Source organism: Erithacus rubecula (genome assembly GCF_903797595.1).
Source record: "Erithacus rubecula genome assembly, contig: SUPER_W_unloc_3, whole genome shotgun sequence".
Taxonomy (NCBI): Eukaryota; Metazoa; Chordata; class Aves; order Passeriformes; family Muscicapidae; genus Erithacus; species Erithacus rubecula.
In genome coordinates, this window is record NW_027636312.1 from 48907 (window position 1) to 71468 (window position 22562).

A 22562-nucleotide genomic window follows, 5' to 3' on the forward strand; every position below is an offset into this window, starting at 1 on the left:
TTTTATTCTAGCATGAAGGACGCAGTTTGATTGCATAAACAGAAAGAAAGCAGAAGTACTTTGTGTGCACAGGTCATGCATGCACATGCAGTTGGGTGTGATTCATCCCACCTCATTTCAGCCAAAAGGTATCTACTCTAAACTGTTGATAAGGAAGGTTTAGACAACTAAAGCAAGAGAAACACTGCCAGAAGGTATCCTCTGTACGTGCTTCTCTCTTCCCATTGACTCAGGAGGAGATCCAGGGAGCAGCAAACTAAACACCTAAAATGAGAGATTACTTCCACCCAAACCAAACACATATATATGTGTACATGTGCCTATTTGTACACACAATATAAGACAGCTGCTTCCATAAATATGCCATGTGCAACACAGCAGAGACATTAATAAAAATTCTGAACAGAAAATGAACCACTAAATGGGAGACAAAAGAAAATCAGTTGTGCACATTTCTTATCTATAGCTAAATCTTAGAGATAAGCTTATTTATTATTTCTGTCTAAAATGAAAAAAAAACCCAATGTATGACATGTTCAATCTGATAAACTCAGAAGTAAACACAGTTAAGGTAATGTTATGAGTTTGTATCTAGTCTCGTACTTATATAAATGTTTTAACATGCAAAAAGAGCATCTGGATGAATGCTCCTACTGCAGCAAACAGAGCTCTACTGATTTTGGGGTATCTAAACAGGGATTTTAAGTTATATTTTCTCAAGTTTGGTGATGAAAGCTTAGGGTGGTTCCCCTTACACATCTTTAAAGGTGTTTATATCTGTGTGCTGACACATGCATGTGAGTATACTGAGGGTTTTTTTAAACAACATATATATTCTCTATAAAATAAAAAACCAAAAAAAAACCCATGGTTTTAAAACCCAAAAGAGAAAACAAAACAAACATATGAAGAAAAGGAAACCTTGTTTTTATCATAACCCAAAGTAACATCAGGATGGCAAAGATGAGAAATTTTTTTTTTTTTACAGTTTATGATTGGTTCAGATCAGGCTCTGCAATATTCCCATTCTCTGGAAAGACAGGTAGAAAACTGCTATTAAAAGTCGCTGGAAACTCTAACGTAGCATTAACATTTTGATAGCCCATGTAAAAATTGAACAACTACTGAGGAAGTACTTGGCTATCAGGCATCTGCACAAAAGCCCCTGACTGTGTGGTAGGGGGGGGTTCTTTGGCCAACTAGTTGGATTTTAGGTTCCCTGGGCTCCAGTTGCTGCTTGCTCTCTTCGTCCGTATCAAGACGGGTTAGCTTTTCTATCCACATGCGGAATTTCTCCTCTGTCTGCCTCTGCATCTCGGCAAAGCAGTTCATGGCCTCTTCCAGCACATTGCCTATGCAGTTCCTATCCCACACGGTGCCCCTGTCAAGCAATCCTGGAATTTCCCTGGTCGCTCCTCCAGATCCCCCAGCACGACTGAAGCCAGCTTTAAAGACATTGAGGCCATTTGATAAGATATCATTAAGTAAAAATATACTATTGCTTATTAAGGCATGTTAACTCAAGAAAACAACTTTTCTAATGCTGTCCCTTAGATATGATAACTGGGGAGGAATTAGCAAATATCAACCAACAGTATTACTGTAAAAAAAATTTTACACTCACTAAGGTTATAACAGACATTTTGGCTTCAAAATTATTTTTATTCTAGAATTCTCAGACAATTCTGTCAAAAGTTTTATTTTATAAATACACTAAATTTGTAATTTCTGTTTTTAATTCAACTGAAGGTGTCAAAAAACATCCTACAATAACGTTTAGTTCTGTTAAGCTGTGATCCAAAATACTATTAACTCTAACTATGAATAATTATGTATATTTTACTTACATACTTGACCCTCTTATAACTGACTCTTAAACACAGACAAAATTCTACATGAGATAAAGGCTGATATAGTGATTGCAGCATTCAATGTAGCTAAGCCCAAAGCTCTTGGTCTAATTTTGGAAAACACAATAAACACCAATGAAGAAAATAAACAACAAAAACACACAAGCATGAAAAAAATATGTGAATGCTATGCTAATATATGAGGTAAAAGCAACCTCTGTTAGGTCTGATGGACACAGCTCCATCACAGGGTTAATACACATAACATGTAGGAGTGAACAACCTCATACCAATTAGAAATATGCCTTTCCTCACCCGAGCCACCAGCTGTGCAGCATTTCTAGCATTAATACTAGGCAAGGCAGAAAAAGGCATAGTTGGAAGGAAATTGTTCTCCTTCCTTCTATCCATCAAAATGATGGTTAAAATAACGGGCCTTGGGATTATCAGAAAGAACTTTAGCAGCAAGAAGACCATCCTCGTTACATTACTCTACATATCAATAACAAAAGGCAGCAGTATCTATATTTTTATGTTTTAGAGTTTACTCAGGAATCATCTACGAAGCAATAAAACCGAAAAAATCAGAGGCTTTGTACCTGTTTGAGGAATAATAAACAATATGTGCATGCCGTCCAAACACACAAGCATTATCTAAGGTAATTCTAAAACAAGAAAAGCATCACATTAAAGTACACAAAGTAGCTACAGAATCTGACAGTTTAATATGTAAATATAAAACTTGTGGGATCCTCTAGCTTAAGAATAATAGAACATATCCTAAGAATGAGAGAAATCATTGCACAACCTAGCCAAATATTTAGTAATAAAAGTATAAGGCACTAAATCTTTTTGGGGATTTCACTGTGTACATTAAATTACAGTATTGCTTAAACAACACATTCTTTTTTTGGAGCTATATAAATGAGCTATATATTAGGCCTTCAGGAACAGCTAAACAAAGCTCAGAATTATCATCTTTTTTTATGAGCAGCAGCAACACTACCCATCAGGGACCAAAAATTTTTTATTAAACCCCCATCTGTTTACCTATCAGACAGGCTGGGAATTCAGCATTCATGTCTTCTACTCAAAAATAAATATATACTTTATTGTAACTAATTAACATTCCTCTGACTGCATTTTAACTAAAATAATTACGTAACATTGTACCTTTTTCCTAAAATGTTGTTCCTTTTATATATTCAATGTCTTTTTCCTCCCTGAAAATAGTCCTTCCATTCATATACTCCTAGTAATGAACATCCAATATGATACTGTTCATCTTTAGTCAGGGATCTTATCCTAAAATCAAGTAACTAAATGACAGTCTCTCCGATTTCCACAGGCTTATATGAACAGACACCTCTACGTAACATTGAGTAAGTTTTAATTGCAATTTAAATAAAACTATTGATGGTGGTATGTGAGACAACCTAGCCAGGTTTTAATAGTTAAAAATGAACTAGCATGGTCAAAGTTGATAAAATTGTTTTGCAAACTGAAGAAACTAGGTATTGAAATATATAGTACCCAGCAATACTATTTTTAAAAGGCATCATTCATAGTACATCTGAAATTTACTGTAGCAGCAAATCAATGTTTCAAATGCTTCCCCCTTGCAGTTCTTATAACAAACCTTATTCAATCTTTTCTTTATTTGTGACTTTCAGGGTTAAAAAAATCAAGTCTAATAAAAATGCATTTTTTGTATTTAAAATATTAGCATTTATCTAACTCGTCTCTTTGCTATCTGTAAGCTTACAACTCCATAGTTTTTTTGAAGTTATGCCAAGCTAAAACACAAAGAAATTTGCAATTACAAAAGGGGTCTGAAGCCAAGATTCGTATCTTATTTTCAAAACTACCTCCTGCAAAACAGCACTTAAGAAATGCCCAAACACTGTCTCTTTATGTGATTGATTAAATATAATCTAAATAATAACCAAATCTAGTTATTGAATTTAGGTCTGACAAGATAAGAATTTAAGGAGATATGTTGCATCTTAATTCTAACTAGCAATGGTGTATTCCTCCGTGTTGCTATGCTTACTGTAATTTCCAAATTAGTATCTTACAGATAGTCCTTAACAGATTATTTTTTCCCCTGTTCTTATATAAGCATCATCCTGAGTTATTTAAACTAAATTTATCCTTTGCAAGATGCCTTTTCCAAGGTATATGTCCAGTTCTTGAGAGGAAGTAACCTGGTTGAGAGTCCCTCATACATACACACTATGCCCCCCCCTTTGGATTTCTTCATATTAATTTTTTTTTCCTTTTTTTTAAACAAAGTGACCTGCAACACATTTCCAACATCAACACTCAGACTTTTAAACAGATTCTTCTGAAAGCCTAAAACATGAGTCATCCTTATTTCAATTCAGAGTTTTCTGAGTTGTGAAAAGCACAATAATGGTGAAATGCAAATATTTTTCTGTTATATTTGAATTTTAAAAAACGCTTTTCTTCTTTCAAAAAAAGTGTTTACATAGAAATATTGATTCCCTGACTTGCTCTCATGCCAATTTCGTTCAAAGCTAATTTGCATGGCCAAATTTGAAATTGTTTGAAGGAAAAACTTTCAATAGACGCAGATCTAGCAGAACCTATTCAAGGATTCAAAGATCATCCTCTTAAGCTGTGAATGCTATCTAGTGTTTAAGAATGGCAAAATCTTAAATGCCAATAGAGAGGCTCAGTCATTAAAAGATAAGAAATTGCTCTTTGAAGTAACTCAAAAAGCCTGGCATTCCCTTGAATTAAAGGGTCTGAGATTATCACTGCTCAGGTCAGTGAAAAGATTCTCAGTAGCACACTTGAAGTTCAGATTGTACCTGTATTTTCAGGTGTAAGTTAACACCACAGAAAGCATTCAGAATAACATAACTTATATTGTGCTTAGGTCCTATGGAGCTCACAATACTTGTATTGAAGTATCACCAGTAAGATCTCAACTCTTTACTCCTCAATCTTTCTTGAGAAGAAAACCAAGCCTGACAGTATTTTAATGCATGTGACATTGGAGTTCAGCAGAGAGAACTGACTCTCTACAGCATAACTATTCTGTTTGTAACTTCATGGCATTATGCATTCACTAAACATTTTCCTTACCTTACTAGTTTAGCCAAACCCGTGCTATTTAAATGGACAAAGATTAGTTACACAACATGAAAGCCTACTGTATTCTCAAATGTGGCACTTCAATTTTCAGACCACACACAAGCAAACTGTTGGCTGAGAGAAGGTTAAGAGCCAGAGTATGCAGAACCTTCATACATGAAGGCCACATTAACTGTCACTAAAAATTTTAGAGCATCTCTGTTGGCAAAGCTATTTTTCAGACTGGCTGAAAACCAGTCCCAATAATAAGCGATGTTGAGACAGTAACCAGCACTACAGCTGAAATGTCCAAATACACTGAGGGGAACACAGATGACCTGTAAGACTCTTCTGCATCAATGCATACAGACTTTTTCAAAACTAACTGCAAAAGTTTTTTCATGCTTATGTCCTGATGCTCAAGTTCAAGCATCAAGCTAAACCTCTTTTGACTGTGTGCAAAGATATTCATGCACTGAATTTCAGGTAATGTTTTTTGATTCATTGTAATAATTTCTAAGTATGTGTTCATTCCCTAAATTTTGAAGATATTCACAGTGTAATGCCAAGTGCACTAAAGCAGCTTTCTAGTCAAGAAAAAGAATTTAAGTACTTTGCCAGTTCCAATAAGAGGGATTGCAAATGGCATGTGAACCTACCACTGCGATGGAGAGCTGGAAGTCCTACTCACACTCAGAGCTCCACTGCATCTGTTAAGACCACAATATTTCATTAACCACAAGTAGCATAGAATGCGTTTCTGGCCAACCTTGTCCTTATGTCTATAGAGAATGATTTTCTCCTGTACTTGGAAAACATTTCCCACAAACCTAAGTAATTTCTATTTAAAGGAAAACCAGAATGTGGCAGGTACACATTGCACCTAATTGCAGCAAAAGGACAGCTCAAACATTTGAATGTCGTTAAGTGAAATTTAGCATAAAGCAAATTATATGTGCTATGAACAAGCACCATTGTTCCTCAGGATGGTTTGTGCACTCCCATATCTTGCATCACAGGCAAAACTGGGCCTTAGTATAATCATCATTAAATAATCAAGTTCTTCTGTGTACTACAATGGGACCTCTTCACTGCAAACATCTTGTGGTTAAGACCAAGAAGTCAAATACAGAAGAACCTAGTGACGCAAATTACCCTAGAGTGGTTTCAGATAGCTGCAATGGAAGTCAGAAATCTAAGCAGATGTGAAAATACCCTGTGGTGCCTTCCTGGGTCACAAGATCCTTTTATGACTTAAAGAAAAAGAATATAACTTGGGGGACTTATTGTGTAAGTTTCGTGGGGTTTGTGAGGTCAGGAGAAACCTGTCCCAAAACTCAATGAAATAGTCTTCTTCAACAGGCTTTAAATGAGGCTTTAATTGCCCAGCAAAGTATAAATGTAGCAAAGAAAAAGGCATAAAATTATAAAAGCTAGAAGTCTAAGTAACTATTAAATTGGTAAATATTTTCAGATCTCTATTAAAATTTTACTACACAATAATTATAGACTATGCTTTTCCCAGACTTTCTAATACTAAACATTTACTTTGTGCAACCTGCTTCCAAGCAATATGAGAAAAATCCCAGTTCTCATGATGACAAAATCATTCACCATAATCAAGTCAGTTAGAACAGTTATTTGTAAAATCTGATGTAAATATTTAAATTCATCTAGCAAACATTAGTTCAGCAACTTAAGACTAATTATTGCAGTTTTCCTTTAAATCTTTTTGCCCTATGTAAGCTGATATTTATCTCCAAAAAAAACCACAAGACCCCAACTTCTAACACAAGTGGCAAAAAGGCACGTAATCTAGTAAAAATTGGCAAACCAAAAAAGTTTATTTTTACGTGATTTTATTTTTGATTGCCATATGATGATGGTTCTGTGGTATAATATGCTGAAATACTTTTTCACACAAAATCCTGTCCACAGCAATTGAGCTAATAAAATAACAAAGACTCAGCAGACAAAAAACTTGACGAATTATTGGTTTTTTTGCTAATAAAATGATAAGAAGGCCCCTTAATTTGCTGCCTATAACCTTAACACAGATGTGTCAGAAAAGGAAAAATATAGAAATTATAGATCCTTATGACATAGGAAAATGGTAACAGCTTTGTCTAGGATGTTGAAAATTTAGGCGTGGATACAGCTTGGGCACCCACATAAACAAATTCATATTTATATCCTAAAATAGGTGATCAGCTGCAATCTGCAATTTAAAATAAGGCTAAGCAGGTTTGTCATACACTGAAACAGAGCTGAAAACACAGTGCAATAATGAACAGGGACTTTCTGTAACACAGGCAAATGGTATGCTGTATTATTTCTATCACAGCTGCCAATCTGTGGTTTTAAGATATTAAAGCAAAGCTGGCTATTTATCTTCAGAATGTATTTATTAGATTATCACCATCTAATGGGATTTGACAGCAGTGATAAGAGCTTATCTAGGCTTACAAAAGAAAAGATCTGAAAATTCCAGAATTCAAAGATTGTCCTTCCTCCAATTTACCATTTCTATGCTTTGTTGGTGTGCAAAAGTGATCTGAAACCTCAGGACGGATTTTAAAATTTGCCCATGTCTTAAGACACTAGAGTCTTCAAATTTACACAGAGCTGCAGTTCTCCTGGTTTTTCTCAAGTGTCATACATCTAATTTAGCACAACAGCTGAAAAATTATGTCAGATGTGTTACAGTTCAGTTTAAAAAACATCCTCTACCTGGTATCTCTGCAGTGATTGTCTTGCTGCTCCCTGAAACCTCTTCATCATTATCTGACGAGCTCGTGCTGGAGTCACAGGTCAGGTCACTGTCGCTGGTACTGCTGTCCTGCAGCAGGTTGTATTTCTTGCGAGCAGCCGCCTCCCGCTTCTGCCTCAGCAGCCGGATCCTCTCTTTGTGCTTTTGACTTCGATGACCTTTTACCTTGGCAGGTCGACCATTCTGCTTATCACTAGACTGTCGGTTTTTCTTGGCAGCCATTGTTGAAGTTTCACTTTCAGACCTAGATCTCCTGGATTTCCTCCCAACTGCAGCCCCAGACACCGCAGAAAGGTCTCCCTCTACAGCAGCTTCAGCTTGACAGGGCTCATCTGCCGAAGACAACGTGTCTGAGTCAGCCAAATGCCCGCTGGAGGAAGGGGAAAGCATGCAGTGGTTAGAAGAGTCACTTTCATAAACTCGACCACCCATCAGCATATCACTCTCTGTAGATGCCAACTGAGACTCTGAAGAGTCTCGCCTCAGTTCCATCAGTAAGCAAGGCATTGAAGAAAGCACTGCTGAGTCTGCTACAGTGTCCATGTTGTCCTTCTGAGTTTGTGTCTCGAGTTCTATAGGTCCATGTTCATCAGGAGCAGTTTCTTGCTTTTCAGAAGTCTTTGGTGGAACATCTGAATCAACAAGTTCTGCTTTTCCCACTGTCTCCATCTTCATTTCAGAACACCAAGGTGCTCCTGGTCTCAAAGCATGGAGCACATCACCTGGAAGACTGGGTAAACTAGATAAGGTCTTCAGCAACACAATAGCCTAAACAAGAACAGAAGAGGAAGAATAAGTTACCCAAATAACTGAGTCCTGCTCTTCACAGTATTACCTAAACAACACATTGCTTTCAGTTACAGACAGTATGTTCATAGAATCCTAGAACAGTTTGGGTTGGAAGGGACCTTCAAGGTCATCTCATTCCAAACCTTCTGCCATGGACAGGGACACCTTCCACTAGACCAAGTGTTGTTCAAAGTCATCCTGGCCTCGAATACTTCCAGAGATAGGACACCCACAACTTATTTGGGTAACCTGTTCCAAGTGCCTCACCACCCTCAGTCAAAACTTTCTTCCCAATATCTAATCTAAACCTGCCCTCTGTCAGTTTGAAGCCATTCCTCCTTGCCAAAGTCCCTCTTCAGCTTTGTTTTAGCCCCTTTAGCTACTGGAAGGTGCTCTAAGGTCTCCCCAGAGCCTTCTCTTCTCCAGGCAGAACAACCCTAACACTCTCAGCCTGTCTTCATAGGAAAGTATCATTGTTTTTTAAATTTACTTTTTCCTAGGGAACTCATTGTGTTACACCAAACTATTCTTCCTTTTACACACCCATGAAAGATGGTATTGGAGTCACATAAAATTTGATTATTCTAGTGAGGTGAATCACTGCAGATCAGAAAATAAAAATATTTCTGAAGTCTTACTTTATAAAATTTAATATATCATAAGCAACATATGCTAAATTTCTTAACCTAGAACTGGAAATATACTTTAATGCAGAATTGTAGTCCTTATGAACAATTCCAGCCTGAAATTCCTAGACTTGGCAGTCATCCACCTGGACAGACTAGAATATAGTTGTTTCCATATCTATGAGAAATCTACTTTTAGATTAACAGAACCTCAACCTTATAAATTATATTACAAAGTTTTAATGGCAATTTGAAAACTTACAGTACCAATGCGACATAGGAGAATTTTTTTCACTTTGCAGAGAAACTGAGCAGTTGCTGAAGATTACAGAGCAAGACTACAAACACCTTCCTTTTCCAGTGGAACCACTCTGCCAGTAGAATTTATGTATCAAATACTTATTTATAAAAAGTGCCATGAAGTGCTACTAAATTGTCAGAGACACAGAGTTTACAATATCTATAGGCATTGTCTTTAGAAGCATTAGCTATGTATAACACAGATTTGGTCTCAGCAGAGAACAACCACGGATGCCAGCGAGTCATGTAAAGACTTTTTAGGAGTACCCAATACACCATTCAAGTGCTCCTTGAGTGTCTCCCATACAAGTCCTGGTTATATGAGAACTTACAGGCTGACCAAGTTTTTCTCAAATCTGCCAGGAAAACAGCATCAAATAGTATGAGTTGCAAGCAAAAAACAGTAACCATCCCCACCAGTAACCTACATTTTACATCAAGTTATAATTTAATAAATTTCATTGCTTCGGTGCAAATACAAAAAACAAGCTGTTTATCTGATTGATAACTTGTATGTTATAAACCCAAGAGTACCTGAAGCATCTTCAGGAAAATTTTTAGAGATCAACAGTTATCATTTTACCTTCATTAGTCACACTTTGCCTTCCACCTAAATTTTCACTTGCAATTCAACATATAATAAAGATCTTTCATTCGACACATTTGCTTACTGAAGAATGGTATGGAACAAATAATTGATGGGTTTAGAAGTATAGAAACAATAAATTTACAGCACTTTAAAAAAATCTAGATGAGAAAAAGCAGTAGTAATATATCTACTACTTTTAAAAAATGTATTTCTGCAGACAAGGGCAATTAGTACTTGTAGAGCCTGAGAAAGCATGGATAGCTCAGAAAGGTTTTTCAGTACCCTGACAATCCATCAGACTCCTGATCCATCCCAAGCTTTCTGTATGTTTGTAATTGTATGCTGTTTCCCTCCCTCCATCTGCAGCACAATATGAGGCTACTTCCCTGATTCTAAAAGGTGCCGTTAAAAGCTCAGTGTTGTCCTGCCCACCCTAACCCACTCTGAAACTTCATTTTTAAAGAATATTAAAAGAGAGTTCATGCTTCCTTTGGGTTAATGAATGCAAGAAATGCTGTATTGTACATGGGAATTATGAAAATACTTATGAGAGAGAAACACCAGTCTTAAAGAAAGAAAGGTTAGTTAATCTCAGACAACACAAGAAAGATAAGTTCAGGTCTGCTAAATGAGGAAAAAAAAAAACCTAAACACACTGCAAAACATTTTACTTCAAAAAAAAAGAAAACAACAAAAAAACCAAACAGGAATAAAATACATACTGTAAAATACAGGAACATACATATAAAGAAAAAATGTTTGTGAATACTGAGTAAAACTCTCTTGAAAGCAACTTAAAAGAAGAATTTTCAGAGATAGTAATTTAATGTAGGAACCAATTTCCAAGGCCACAGCACAGCATCAACAAACTCTAATGAGTACACATGTTCTGAGACATAAATGCATCCCTATACTGTAATAAAATCATTATTTCTATTTCACCCACAAATTTTCATTACCAAATAATTCTTCTATTACATGGCCAATTAAAACACAGATTTGATGACTGAATGACTAACCAAGAGTCATGCACAGTGGGATTTGTATTGTACCTGTTAGAGCAACTCTCAGCTTTTCTAAGAATTTTAAAATGTACATGCAAGGAAAAATTTGGTTGCTCAAACACATAGCAAGAGTATTAGTCAGGTCAAAAAAAAAAATTTAAATATTCATACTAATAACTGCAGAACAGCTTCTGCACTATTCAGCCTTTTAGCCCAGAGAACAAAGAAGAGAGCTTCACAAGAAGCTAAAGGGCAGCCAAAGTGAACTAGAGACTTTTCATGAATATCCTACTTGGAAATATCATCTATATAGCAGTTTCCAAAGGGACTATAAGAACACCTGTACTTGCTTTTCCATCTCTCTAGCCTATCAGCTAGGAAAAAATGTTTCCTCTATATCTTGCCACCTTGCTAACAGTCTAATTACAATGTTTTTATAAGTTTTTTTCATTGTTAAGTAGGAACTTTAACTACTCAAACCATGCCGGTTTGATCCCTCATACAGTGATCAGTTAATTATATTTCCAGTGAGATGGCAGCACAGGGACCAGTAATTTCACAACACTATATCTGGTCAACATCAACCTGTATTTCTGTGTGCATGTAAAAAATACTTGCTCTGGTAAGGTTTGTACTCTCCAGGTCCCTTGAGCTGGCTATTTAGACATAAAAAATTTGAGTATTAGTATGTAAATAAAATAGAACTTTGTCTTTATCTCAATGGAAAAAAGTCTACTGCGACTCAGAGTTTGATGCAGGGAAGAACACAGTTCAGGGGAAAATATCTATGCCAAGAAAAGCCTTGTCTCAATGAAAGAAAAACTCATGTCCTTATTTAGTTATACGTGAGAAATTTATAGATCAGAGAAAGAAATAGGCTATACTGAAAAATTCACATTCCTTTCTTGCCACTCACTTTTCTAGTAACAGTACTAGAAAAATCTTGAGGTGATGTTAGAGAAAGACCAGTTTTTTACTTAAATGAGAACACAGCACTGAAATATGTTGTGATGCTTACTGACACAGGTGGATACCTAATCAGACATTGCTTAGAAATCTCATTCTCCTTTCATTGATGCACAGATACTGCACTTATTTGAAAAGGCAATTCTGTAAAAACTTCTGTGCAAGATTTTTCAGACAGAAATTATTTTATTTTCCAGTCACACGTAGAACACACTAGTATGCAGAAGCCATTAAACATCTATCTGTACCCCTATCTAGGAAATATTTTTAAATCATGGACTCATTTGTAAAATCATATGATTTGTACATTTTAAAACCTCCACTTCACTGAAGAAATCCAGAAGGATTTTGAAGGTCAGATTAGCAGAGATGGTCCAGCCTCTCTTGTTGCCACTAACAGGGATGGGCTTTATTCCCTAGTCTTTTACTACCCTAATTGTCACTGCACAGTTATAGTCCCTCCTTTGCACCAGAACTGGCTCATCCTTTCATGGGTAGATTCATTTCAATAAGTCAACAGAAAACGAAACAAGAAAATAAGTGCAATTTTCTGCCAGAGCTGGCAGGAATGAGGGAAAGGAAGGCAAGAACAAATCATCCATTTAGAAAAAAATCCACATCTGATAAAGTACCTGCTGTTTGGTCTCATCACACCTTAAACTCACAGGTTCCGATGAGACACAGGAGAGAGTACTGAGTGTTTTTTTCATAGTTCGGTTTGATCTCAGACTGTTGAAGATAAAAATTATTACGAAACCAAAAAACAAATTCAAACAGAGGTGTTAGTAGCTTCTTAAAGTACAACTATATGTAATATATACTACTGCACAGAGGTTATATAGAAAATGGCATGCATGCCCTTATCTGTCAATAATTGGCCACTCATACATACTTCATAACATTTTTGTTTGCTTTGCTCTCAATAAATGTTCCTTATAATTGTATTTCCTACAATGTCGGAAATTAGTTTCATCCAAACAAATTATAAGGCCTGTGTTAAAGGACAAGCTGCTGACTGAGCATTCTCACACTATTCATGGAGTCGCACACACACCACCTAAGACTAACTGCTGGGCTTGGACCCTTCGAAGTGCAAGGCTTCAGTGGGCCAACAGGGGCCCCTTTTGACTCCTTGCTCACACGCACACGCGCACACACACACTCACTCTTGGGCACACTTCTTCCTTCTTTGGGCTCAACCTTAGGCTTCCTGTAGAAGAGTCTCAGGCATTGGATTTATTAAAAATAACTTAATAGAGTGGCACAGCAGCAGGTCAGTTTGAGCTGTGTGTCTCCGTAGAGGGATCCAGAATAAAGAGTTTCCCGGAGCAATTATACCTTTATGATTTGTACCTGCCCCTCATGTGTTCTTGACACACCTTTTGGTCCAATGGCAATTTTTAGTCTGGGATCTTCTAACACTTTATTGGGTTCTTTTCCTGTGTCCATGCAGACAGGCCATTAACTGTTCAAATCTTGTGGAGTTGCAGCTTCTGCTGACTGTTAGTCTCCGGAACTTCTGGTGCATCTGCTCACCTGTAGAGCATAGGAAACTAAAAAAGCCCTAGACTAAGGATTAACATTACTTAGCAACGATTAAAACATCAGTGTGTTATCAATATTCTTCTTATACTAAAGACAAAACAAAGCACTGTATCAGCTATTAGGAAAATTACTAAGAAAATATAGTCCATTCCAGCTGAAAACATATCTAGGCCTAAGTTCACAGCTTGCAGCTGAAGGCTTCAGCAAATACAGCTACTCGTGCTAAACAAGTAAAGCTAAGCAAACAACATGTTAAATCACACAGTATTATAGCTCTAAGTTATTCTACTTAAACTCTACTAATTTAAGATAGCTTAGACAACTAATATCTCTCAACAGCCTGAAAGACTTAATAAAAACCAAGGCTGTCAAGATTGGTATGGATTTAGATCTACAAAGAGGCAAGAGCATTTATTGGTTGCTGTAAAGTTGTTTATTTTTAGAGGCACATCAGTCTCAAAGACAGAGTCCCAAGTGTTAAAGTCCCTGCTAATAGCTTTTCGAATAGAGTCCTGATAAGAAGCAGAAGCAGTTCTCTGGTGCAAAGTCCTGAGAAAAGGCAGAAGTTTCAGCAGCAGCTCCTGTCTCCTTCCAGGCGGTGATGATGATGATGGTGGAGGAAGAGAGAGGGAGAGAACGATCTCTTCCCAATACATGGATTTTTATTTGTTAATTACCCAATGAGCTAAAAACACAAACCTAAAACATTCCTTCTAAACCTATTAGAATTCTAGTTCTATTGTACGAAAGTGGTGTTAATTCTTACACATAACTTGCACACAGCTCTATCTGTTTTATCTGAAGAATGTAAGCAATATTCTTACTATGTTTTCATTATGGCTGGAAGTGTTTCTGAACTTTCACTGAAGCTTGCTCTCTGTACTAGATTCTAAGGCTTTTGCTGTTTTAAGGAACTTAAAGCATATTTTTACTTATTTAAAACTTAAACTTCTACTTCATATCTATGCAACTTAATAATATTTCTACTCACTTAAAACTAAAGCTTAAACCTCTATTTCATGTCTGAGTGGCTTAATATACTTTATTTCTCTAAAGGTTTTAATTCTATTCCTACATTCTGATCTCTCTCTGAGGAACTCAGAGAGGCCCCTGCTCTACACACTCCTACACAAGGCAGCCTAAACTTAACTGTACATTGTCATTTTAGGTGTTACTGAACTAATTAATAATAAAGAATGCCTATCTTATATGATGCAAACCAGTTGTTTTTTAATCAGAAGCTTATTACCAACATATTTCCTCGTAACCAGAGTCCAACAGACCACTTCTTTTCCCTGCTTACAGCTGTATAACCTTCTTATGCCTGTTCTAGCAACTGTTTAAATGAAAAAAGCACACAATCTGGGTAATGAAGAATTAATTGTAACATACAAGTCCACTTCATAGAATCTTCTAGAATTTCCTTCCTTACCATTAAAAGTCAACACATGTAATTCAATGAACTCACCAGTGACATTCTTGTATAAATAACCCATACAGATATCATAGAATCACAGAATGGTTTGGGTTGGAAATGACCTTAAAGCTTATCTTATTCCAACCCCATTGCCATTTGCAGGGGACACCTTTGACTAGACCAGGTTGCTCCAAGCCCCATCCAACCTGGCCTTGAACACTTCCAGGGATGAGGCAGCCACAACTTTTCTGGAAAACCTGTTTCAGGGCCTCGCCACCATCACAGTAAGCAATTTCTCCCTAATAACTAATCTATATCTCTCCTCTTTCAGTTTAAAGCTGTCACCCTATGCCAAACAGCAAAATGCTTAAATAACTAAAAACTAATCAATCCAAATAATTAGACCTCTATCAGAAAAAAAATAATTTGCATCCAAGCAAATGTAGAAATGCAAACACTCTCTGGACCTCTCAAATGCTGTCTTTTGGACTTGTTCATATCCTCCCCAAGATAGCATACATTCTTTTTTATTTTCTCATGTCACACATACCTGTGCACTTAAAACAACAAAAGTGTGACCAGCACTCATTTAACTAAACTCAAGACAGTTAACTCAGCTCTGTGTGAATGTGTGTGCACAATGCTCTAGAGCAGATTTTTCATAAAACTAAGGTATCCCCACAGGGATACTGTGTGATTTAGATAGTGGTCCTTTGAAAATTCTACCCTAAAGCTGACTCACTGGCATACAATTCTACCTATGGCATATCTCTGGCAGTGGAGCTGGTTCTTTATCAGATGATTCATAAATCAGGCCTGCTAGCAATACTAAAGAATAGTACCCTTTGGAACAACATAGTTAAAGAATTGCAGAGTAAAATAAAAGAAGAAAATATTAAACTAATGCTATGTTTCAACTGGTTTTGCATAAATAAAGGGAGATTAAAACTAGGCTGCTCCTACCAAGTGCTCAACAGGCTGCATATACAAATTATCCAAGACTGAATAAAAATTACAAGTATATGTGTTAAAACAAAGCTTTGCAGAGCATGCTTTACAACCTTGAAAAGCAACATTTTTCGTTGTAAATAGGAAGTGATACTTTACATTTAAATACAGTTTTTTGCATTGCAATGCTTAATGCATGGATTCTGTTGAAATGAAAGATAACTACTAGCTATGGGTTAGTTCATAAGTCTGCACACAGGCTTCCAGAAAAATTCACCCATTCACCAGCTGAGCTGGAATCTCATAATGGGGAAAAAAAAAAAATCACAGTTCTAGTAAAAATAAATTCATCAGCACACAGATAAAAGTTCAGAAGGTTGGCTGCACTTAACCTTCTAAAAATCTCATTTCTTTTTCACACTGAAACCAAATTTCTCAAGTGCGCAGCAATTTAAAGACTACAAGGCTCTCTACTCTAAAAATCTTTATTACTATCTGTTCCTAAAAATTTAAGTGACTCACATTTAGATTTTTCATTATTCTATCAACAAAACCAGTGGAAGAAATCAATGTGAGGAGAGCCATACTATGTTTTTTTTTTCTCTCTGCTATATATTAGTTTGCATAAGATCACACTACAGAGGATCATCCATAAGGATGTGCCGTGTTTTCCTAAGATCTTAACAAATTTTCCCACTTTGCCTATCCATTTCTATTACTGAAAAGAAATGTATTCTGTACTTCCTCTGCTAGTTCATGCTGTTTTATATAAATAAACCTCCTCTTTTCAAGAAATGTCTATCTATTGTTATACTGTGGTCAATAAAGCAATGCTCATAAAAAAGCCACATTTTAAATTGCTTGAGCATAACGGTAATAAATTAATTGTACTTCTCAGATTAATAACATCTATCTGAAATATCCTGAAAGTAATCAAACATTGAAGTATTCACTAATAACTCCAGTTAGCTGATCAGGACAACTGCAATGTAACTTCAAAGTAGTAAAGCTATCTCAGTATTTCAGTATTCATTTGAAAACATCTTGAGCTGTCTCAAAAAAATCAAAGCTAGTCCAGCGTGAACAGGCACAAATGTACCTCATTATTGCTCTTATTTGGAAATATTGAAGCAGAAATGAGTGCCATGAGGCACAGGCTATGTTGGAGTGTGTAAAACAGAAACCTCTCTGAGTCTCTCAGAGTGAGATCAGAATGCAGGAATTGAATTAAAAACGTTAGAGAAATTAAAGTATATTAAGCCACACAGACATGAAATAGAAGTGTAAGCTTTAGTTTTAAGTAAGTAGAAACATTATTAAATTGCATAGATATGAAGTAGAAGCCTTAGTTTTAAGTAAGAATATGCTGTAAGTTCCTTAAGAGAGCAAAAAGCCTTAAAATCTAGTACAAAGTATAAGCCTCAGTGAGAGTTCAGAAACTTAGCCCCAGACATAATAAAAACAGTAAGAACATTGCTTAATTTTTTGAGATAGAACTATTTGTATGAATAGATAGACCTATATGTGTAAGTTATGTGTAAGAATTATCACCACTTTCATACGATAGAACTAGAATTTAAATAGGCTTAGAAGGAATGTTTTAGGTTCATGTTTTTAGCTCATTGGGTAATTAACAAATAAAAATCTGTGTAATGGAGTGAGAGCCCCTCTCTCTTCCTCCACCATCATCATCATCACTACCACCACATGGGAGAAGAAGAACAAGAAGAGAAGTAAAAGAAACACCAGGGAGCTCCTGCCTCTTCTCGAGACTGTACCAGGGAGCTGCTGCCTCTGCTCAGGACTCTGTACTAGAGAACTGCTGCTCCTGCCTCTGCTCAGAACTTTATACCAGGGAGCTGCTTCTATTTGGGACTTTATTCCAAATAGCTCAGCACACAGATTTTAACATTTCAGACTCTTGAATTTGAGATTAATGTGCCTCTGCAGTAAACAACTTTACAGCACCCAACAACTGCTCTTGTCTCTTTGAAGACCTAAACCCATGAAAATCTCAACAAGGATGCAGTTACAGGAGCCCTTCATGTCAAAGCTCACTAACACTGTAAAGAGTCAGAACTGCCTATGTTCTGGGGCAGTGAGTCCAAACTCCTTTTGTTATTCAGCTTCACAGAAGAAAGCTGTGCACCTTGGCTAGCTGACTGAATGAGATCAGTCAGGGTCCAGAAAGACAGCACGGTGAGAATTTTGCCTGACAGCAACCACAGGCCTGGAGCAAGGGAGAGTACTGTAAATGCACCTGATCTTGCAAAACAGTGCTCTAAAATTGTACAACCCCTTGATATCTGACTCTCAGCAGATAAGAGAGCTGTTTTGTCAGGTTCTTTGCTGTGGAGACCCTAAAAGGCATTCCCTAGTTAGGGAAACACTAATGGCTCCTCTCAGCTGTCCTCTCAGAACAGCTAACCCTGCCCTGTTCTCTGGTCAGCCCCATGCCTCCTCTCCCTGTCCCTCAGTCTGCTGGTCACTCCCACCCTGTTCCCCTGTTGGCCCTCATACCCTAACCCCACCTCTGTGACACCCCCATGTCCCATAGTAATTGGTCTCTGATGCTTCTTCCCCTGCCCCAAAAGACCCACATCCTTAAACCCAGACCCTCAGACCAGGCCTCTGCCTTTTGCCCCAGACACTGGACTGTCCATACGCGTGGCAGAAATAAACATGTCTGTGAAACCCTTGCAAAGGCCCTTCTTTCTTCTTTATCTGCTTCCGCCCCAACTACTACCCAGATCACAACACTCTGCAATGTTCCTTTCCAATAACAGTGCTACCTACTTAATTCACACAACCACTCCGGCTGTCTTATAGGCACTTCTGTAGCTCACACAGCAACTCACCAGCATGTCTCCATTTCTTACAGCTATCTAAGAGCTCAAGGCACTGAACTAGAAGTAGTATGGAGTTATGACAACCATTTGGTGAAGATGAGTTATAAGATATTAAACCACTACAGTTTGTAAATTTTTTATGATCAGACCTTTTTATGCATATAAACACAGGAAATAAACAAAGCAAACTCTTAGGTATTTTAAAGCTTAAAATATTTTTATTCAATTCCAATTAATGTCCGGGCTTTAAGCCAGTATGTTTTTAGCATGGAGCAGTAACTTGCTCATTTTATGGTGTGTGATTTTAATGCTGTTTTGGTTTTTGCATTTTTTTCTTTTATATGTTCTCTGTATTCTTCACACATATATTTGTAGCTGTGTAGTCTATTGCATTAGTGTTGGGGGTTGAGTGTTTTTCTATTACTGTGTCAATTGAAAGAATTTTTCCCATTATCATGCCAATGGAGCTGGCCGGGTTACACCCAGGGTCTCTGATGACTCCAGACAAAAGGGGTGGGTGGGAACGGCTCCCGGAGGGGCCTCTGAGGCTTCCGGGAGGGGACTTGTGTTTCCGGCGAGCTTGAAACAGGATGCCCCGTATTCAGCCCACGCGGCCGAGCACAGGAGAGCCAGACCCTCTGCGATCACCTGCCCTGCATCTGCCCCGTTCCAGCCTCCTGCCTCTGCGGACACAGCTGATCACCCGGACACACACGGTGAGCGAGGAGCCGCCGCTCCAGCCCGTTCCCGCCTGAGACCGGCGTGGCCGCTGCCGCCCCCTCCCGCCTGCCCTCGGCAGCTCCGGGCTGGGACTAAGCACAGAGACAGCGTGCTTGCATCTAAAGGGACTGACACCGAGTTATCTATTCTGTTCTGTTAGCAATTTTAACAACTGCTGTTGTTTCTGCTTGTACGGTTAGATATATTAGTAAAAGAGCTGTTATTCCCACCCCCTTATCTCTGCCTCAGAGTCCTTGATTTGAACAATTATAATACTTGGGGGGAGTGGAATTAAAGTCTCTATTTCAAAGGAAAACTGCCTTTACTGGCAGATATCTGTCCTTTCAAACCAGGACAATTAGTGACTAGTTTTCCCAGTACTTTTCCATGGCCATTCCCTAAGCAGAAAGACAAAACGAATTCCAGAGCTCAGAACCCTGGGGGAGTAAAAGACCTCTATGCTATCTTAGTTCTTCCTGGGAAGTAAGGTTGAGAACAACTCTTCGAGATACATTTTCATGGACAAAGTACAACTAGTGCTAAAGGGGGGGCTCCAGAGAAGGGGCTTTATCTGATGGGGGGGGGGAGAATTGCATCACCACTTCTCCCCCTAATTGGTGCTTAATTATCAATTACACTGATTTGGTGTACTTATAAAAACTGTATTAACCCCATGTGGATGGTCTTTTGTGGACATCTTTCCATAAGTGCCCATGAAGGCCTTCAAATAAAGATCTACTTTTATATTAACACCTTACTAAAATTATCTCAAGTTTCATTTCCAAGTTGAGAAAAAAAGGCAACAGTTTAAGTCCAGCTGGCAATTAAGCACCATGCAGCCACTTGCTCACCACCCCCCCACCCCAGTAGAATGGGGAGGAGAATCCAAAGAAAAACTTGTGGGTTGAGATAAGAAAAGTTTCATAATTGAAACCAAGTTAAATATAAAAATAATAATAGTAAGTAAAAAAGAGAAAACCCAAGGAAAACAAGCTATGCACAATACAGTTATTACCCACTGACTGATGCCAAACCCCATCCCCAAACTGCAATTAGCCCCCCCTTCCACATAACTGCCTCAGTTTAAAAACTGGACATGACATTCTATGGTGTGGAATCTCTCTTGGGTAAGTTCAGGTTACCTGTCCCAGCTGCGCTCCCTCCCAGCTTTTTCATACACCTCCTCACTGGCAGAGCATGAGACTGAAAAGTCCTTGACCTGGGTAAGCACTACTCAGCAACAATCAAAACATCAGTGTGTTATCAACTTTATCCTTGTACTGAATCCAAAACACGGCACTGTACCAGCTACTGAGAAGAAATTTATTTTATCGCTGCTGAAAGCAGGACATATGGTCTGGCCAACTGAGAGAACAGGTGACATGCCCAAAGTCTACAGAAAGGCTGGAAAGGAACTGTAAGCCAACCAAACCCTCACCTCAAGCCATTTTCTCATCCACAAGCCACTAATAATATTTATTTGTTTCTTTAGTTATTAAGCTCATAGAATAAAATCTAAATATTGCAGCATGGATATGCAGTAGGCATACTACTGAAAAATAAATGGCGTCAATACACTAAAGGCAAAGTCATGTTACATTCAAATTGTGAAAATTTGATAGTGAGATACCAACTGCTGCTGGGCTGCTCTTGTCACCAAACCCTTGATCTTTTCTGACCAGAAATAAGAGGTACTAATTGATTTCAGCACCCACCAGATTGTTAACAATAAATACCACAATATTTACATGTCCAAAGTGCTCCTGAAGAAGAAAGCACTTGTGACAGTGGTCTTGGGACTTGGTAAAAAAGAATTATAACCTCACTGGAAGCAACATGCCACCTTCTCACCAAGAAAGCTCACTTACACCCCTGAACTGTACTCAAGAGCACAGCTAGCTCAACATACCTAACCTCTGAGTCTATATCTTTACAAATCCTAACATTCTCCTCCTTAACTGAGCTTTCCTAAAAAACTAATACAACATCATAGTTTCACAGCCATCAACCAAGTCCCCCACAGCTGCTCTCTCACTCGTGACTGGGGAGAGAAACAGAAGAGTAACAGCTAGAAAACTCCTGGGTTGACATAAAGACAGTTTGTAAGAGTTTTGAAATCAAAACCAGTGAGACTCCAAATCAGAAGTACAATTTAATAGGAAAAAAAGATAATAAATAAAATACATGCAATAGTACAAAAGAAAAAACACTGACAGAGTCAGAATACAACCTGATACCTCGCTAGTTAGGGAGGTGGTAGCAGCCTGGATGAAGTGGTCTTCTCAAAGCAGTGATCTTGTAAAAATCGTGGCAGGGTTCCTGGTAGCTCTTGTCCTCTGGAAACCAGTGGGTAAGGGCAGCTTTGGTGTTCCAAATCTCACTTTTTATCTAGGTAGGAAAGGCTTAGCTCCTCGCCCTGGGTGGAACATCTCCCAATGGGATGATGTAATTTTATCAGTCATACAATGGGACTCAATTGCCCATTAAGAGAAGATATCTTCCTGGAGGAAGGGTGGGTCGTGGGAAAGATAAAGAACATTGCCCCATCTGGTTTTAACAGATGGCCCATTAGCAGAGGATATCTCCCACAGAGACAAGAATCACTGCCCCACCTGGTTTCAACAGATGGTGATAGACTACATACCTTTGGGCATATCTTTACATTGCAACCTAGGACACAGTTTAATAGGGAAACTAAAAGCCACGTACACAAGCAAAGCAAAACAAGCAATTAATTCACTACTTCCAATGAACAGGCAGGTGTTCAGTGATCTCCAGGAAAGCATGGCCCCATCATGCATAAGTCACTTGGAAAGGCAAACATCATCACTCAAAATGTCCCCCCCTTCCTCCTTCTTTCCCTTACTTTATATACTGAGCATGATCTCATATGGTCTGGAACATCCCTTTGGTCAGTTGGGGTCACCTGTCCCAACTGTGTCTCCTCCCAGCCTCCTTGCCAGCATGGCAATACGATAGGTAGAAAAGGTTTTGGCTCTATGTAAGCCCTGCTCAGCAATAACAAAAACATCTCTATATTATCAACCATGTGTTCAGCACAAATACAACACTAGCCCTATACCAGCC

The 22562-nt window shown here is 38.0% G+C and overlaps 1 protein-coding gene across 5 annotated transcripts in view; it reads right to left on the minus strand.

Annotated features, from left to right (window-relative positions):
- LOC306814091 (protein ARK2N-like) overlaps positions 1-22562 on the minus strand; it is a 65207-nt gene that overhangs the window by 28059 nt on the left and 14586 nt on the right. For 3 of the 5 annotated variants that reach the window (XM_079329810.1, XM_079329809.1, XM_079329813.1), the window contains exons 1-2: positions 13350-13452; positions 7683-8490 (exon numbers count right to left, since the gene is read on the minus strand). In XM_079329810.1, coding sequence (XP_079185936.1) covers positions 7683-8490; positions 13350-13445 — 904 coding nt within the window. In that variant the 5' untranslated portion in view covers positions 13446-13452. Of the gene's footprint in view, positions 1-7682; positions 8491-13349; positions 13453-22562 lie in introns of those variants that run through there. The other 2 variants (XM_079329811.1, XM_079329812.1) reach the window with 1 other exon arrangement.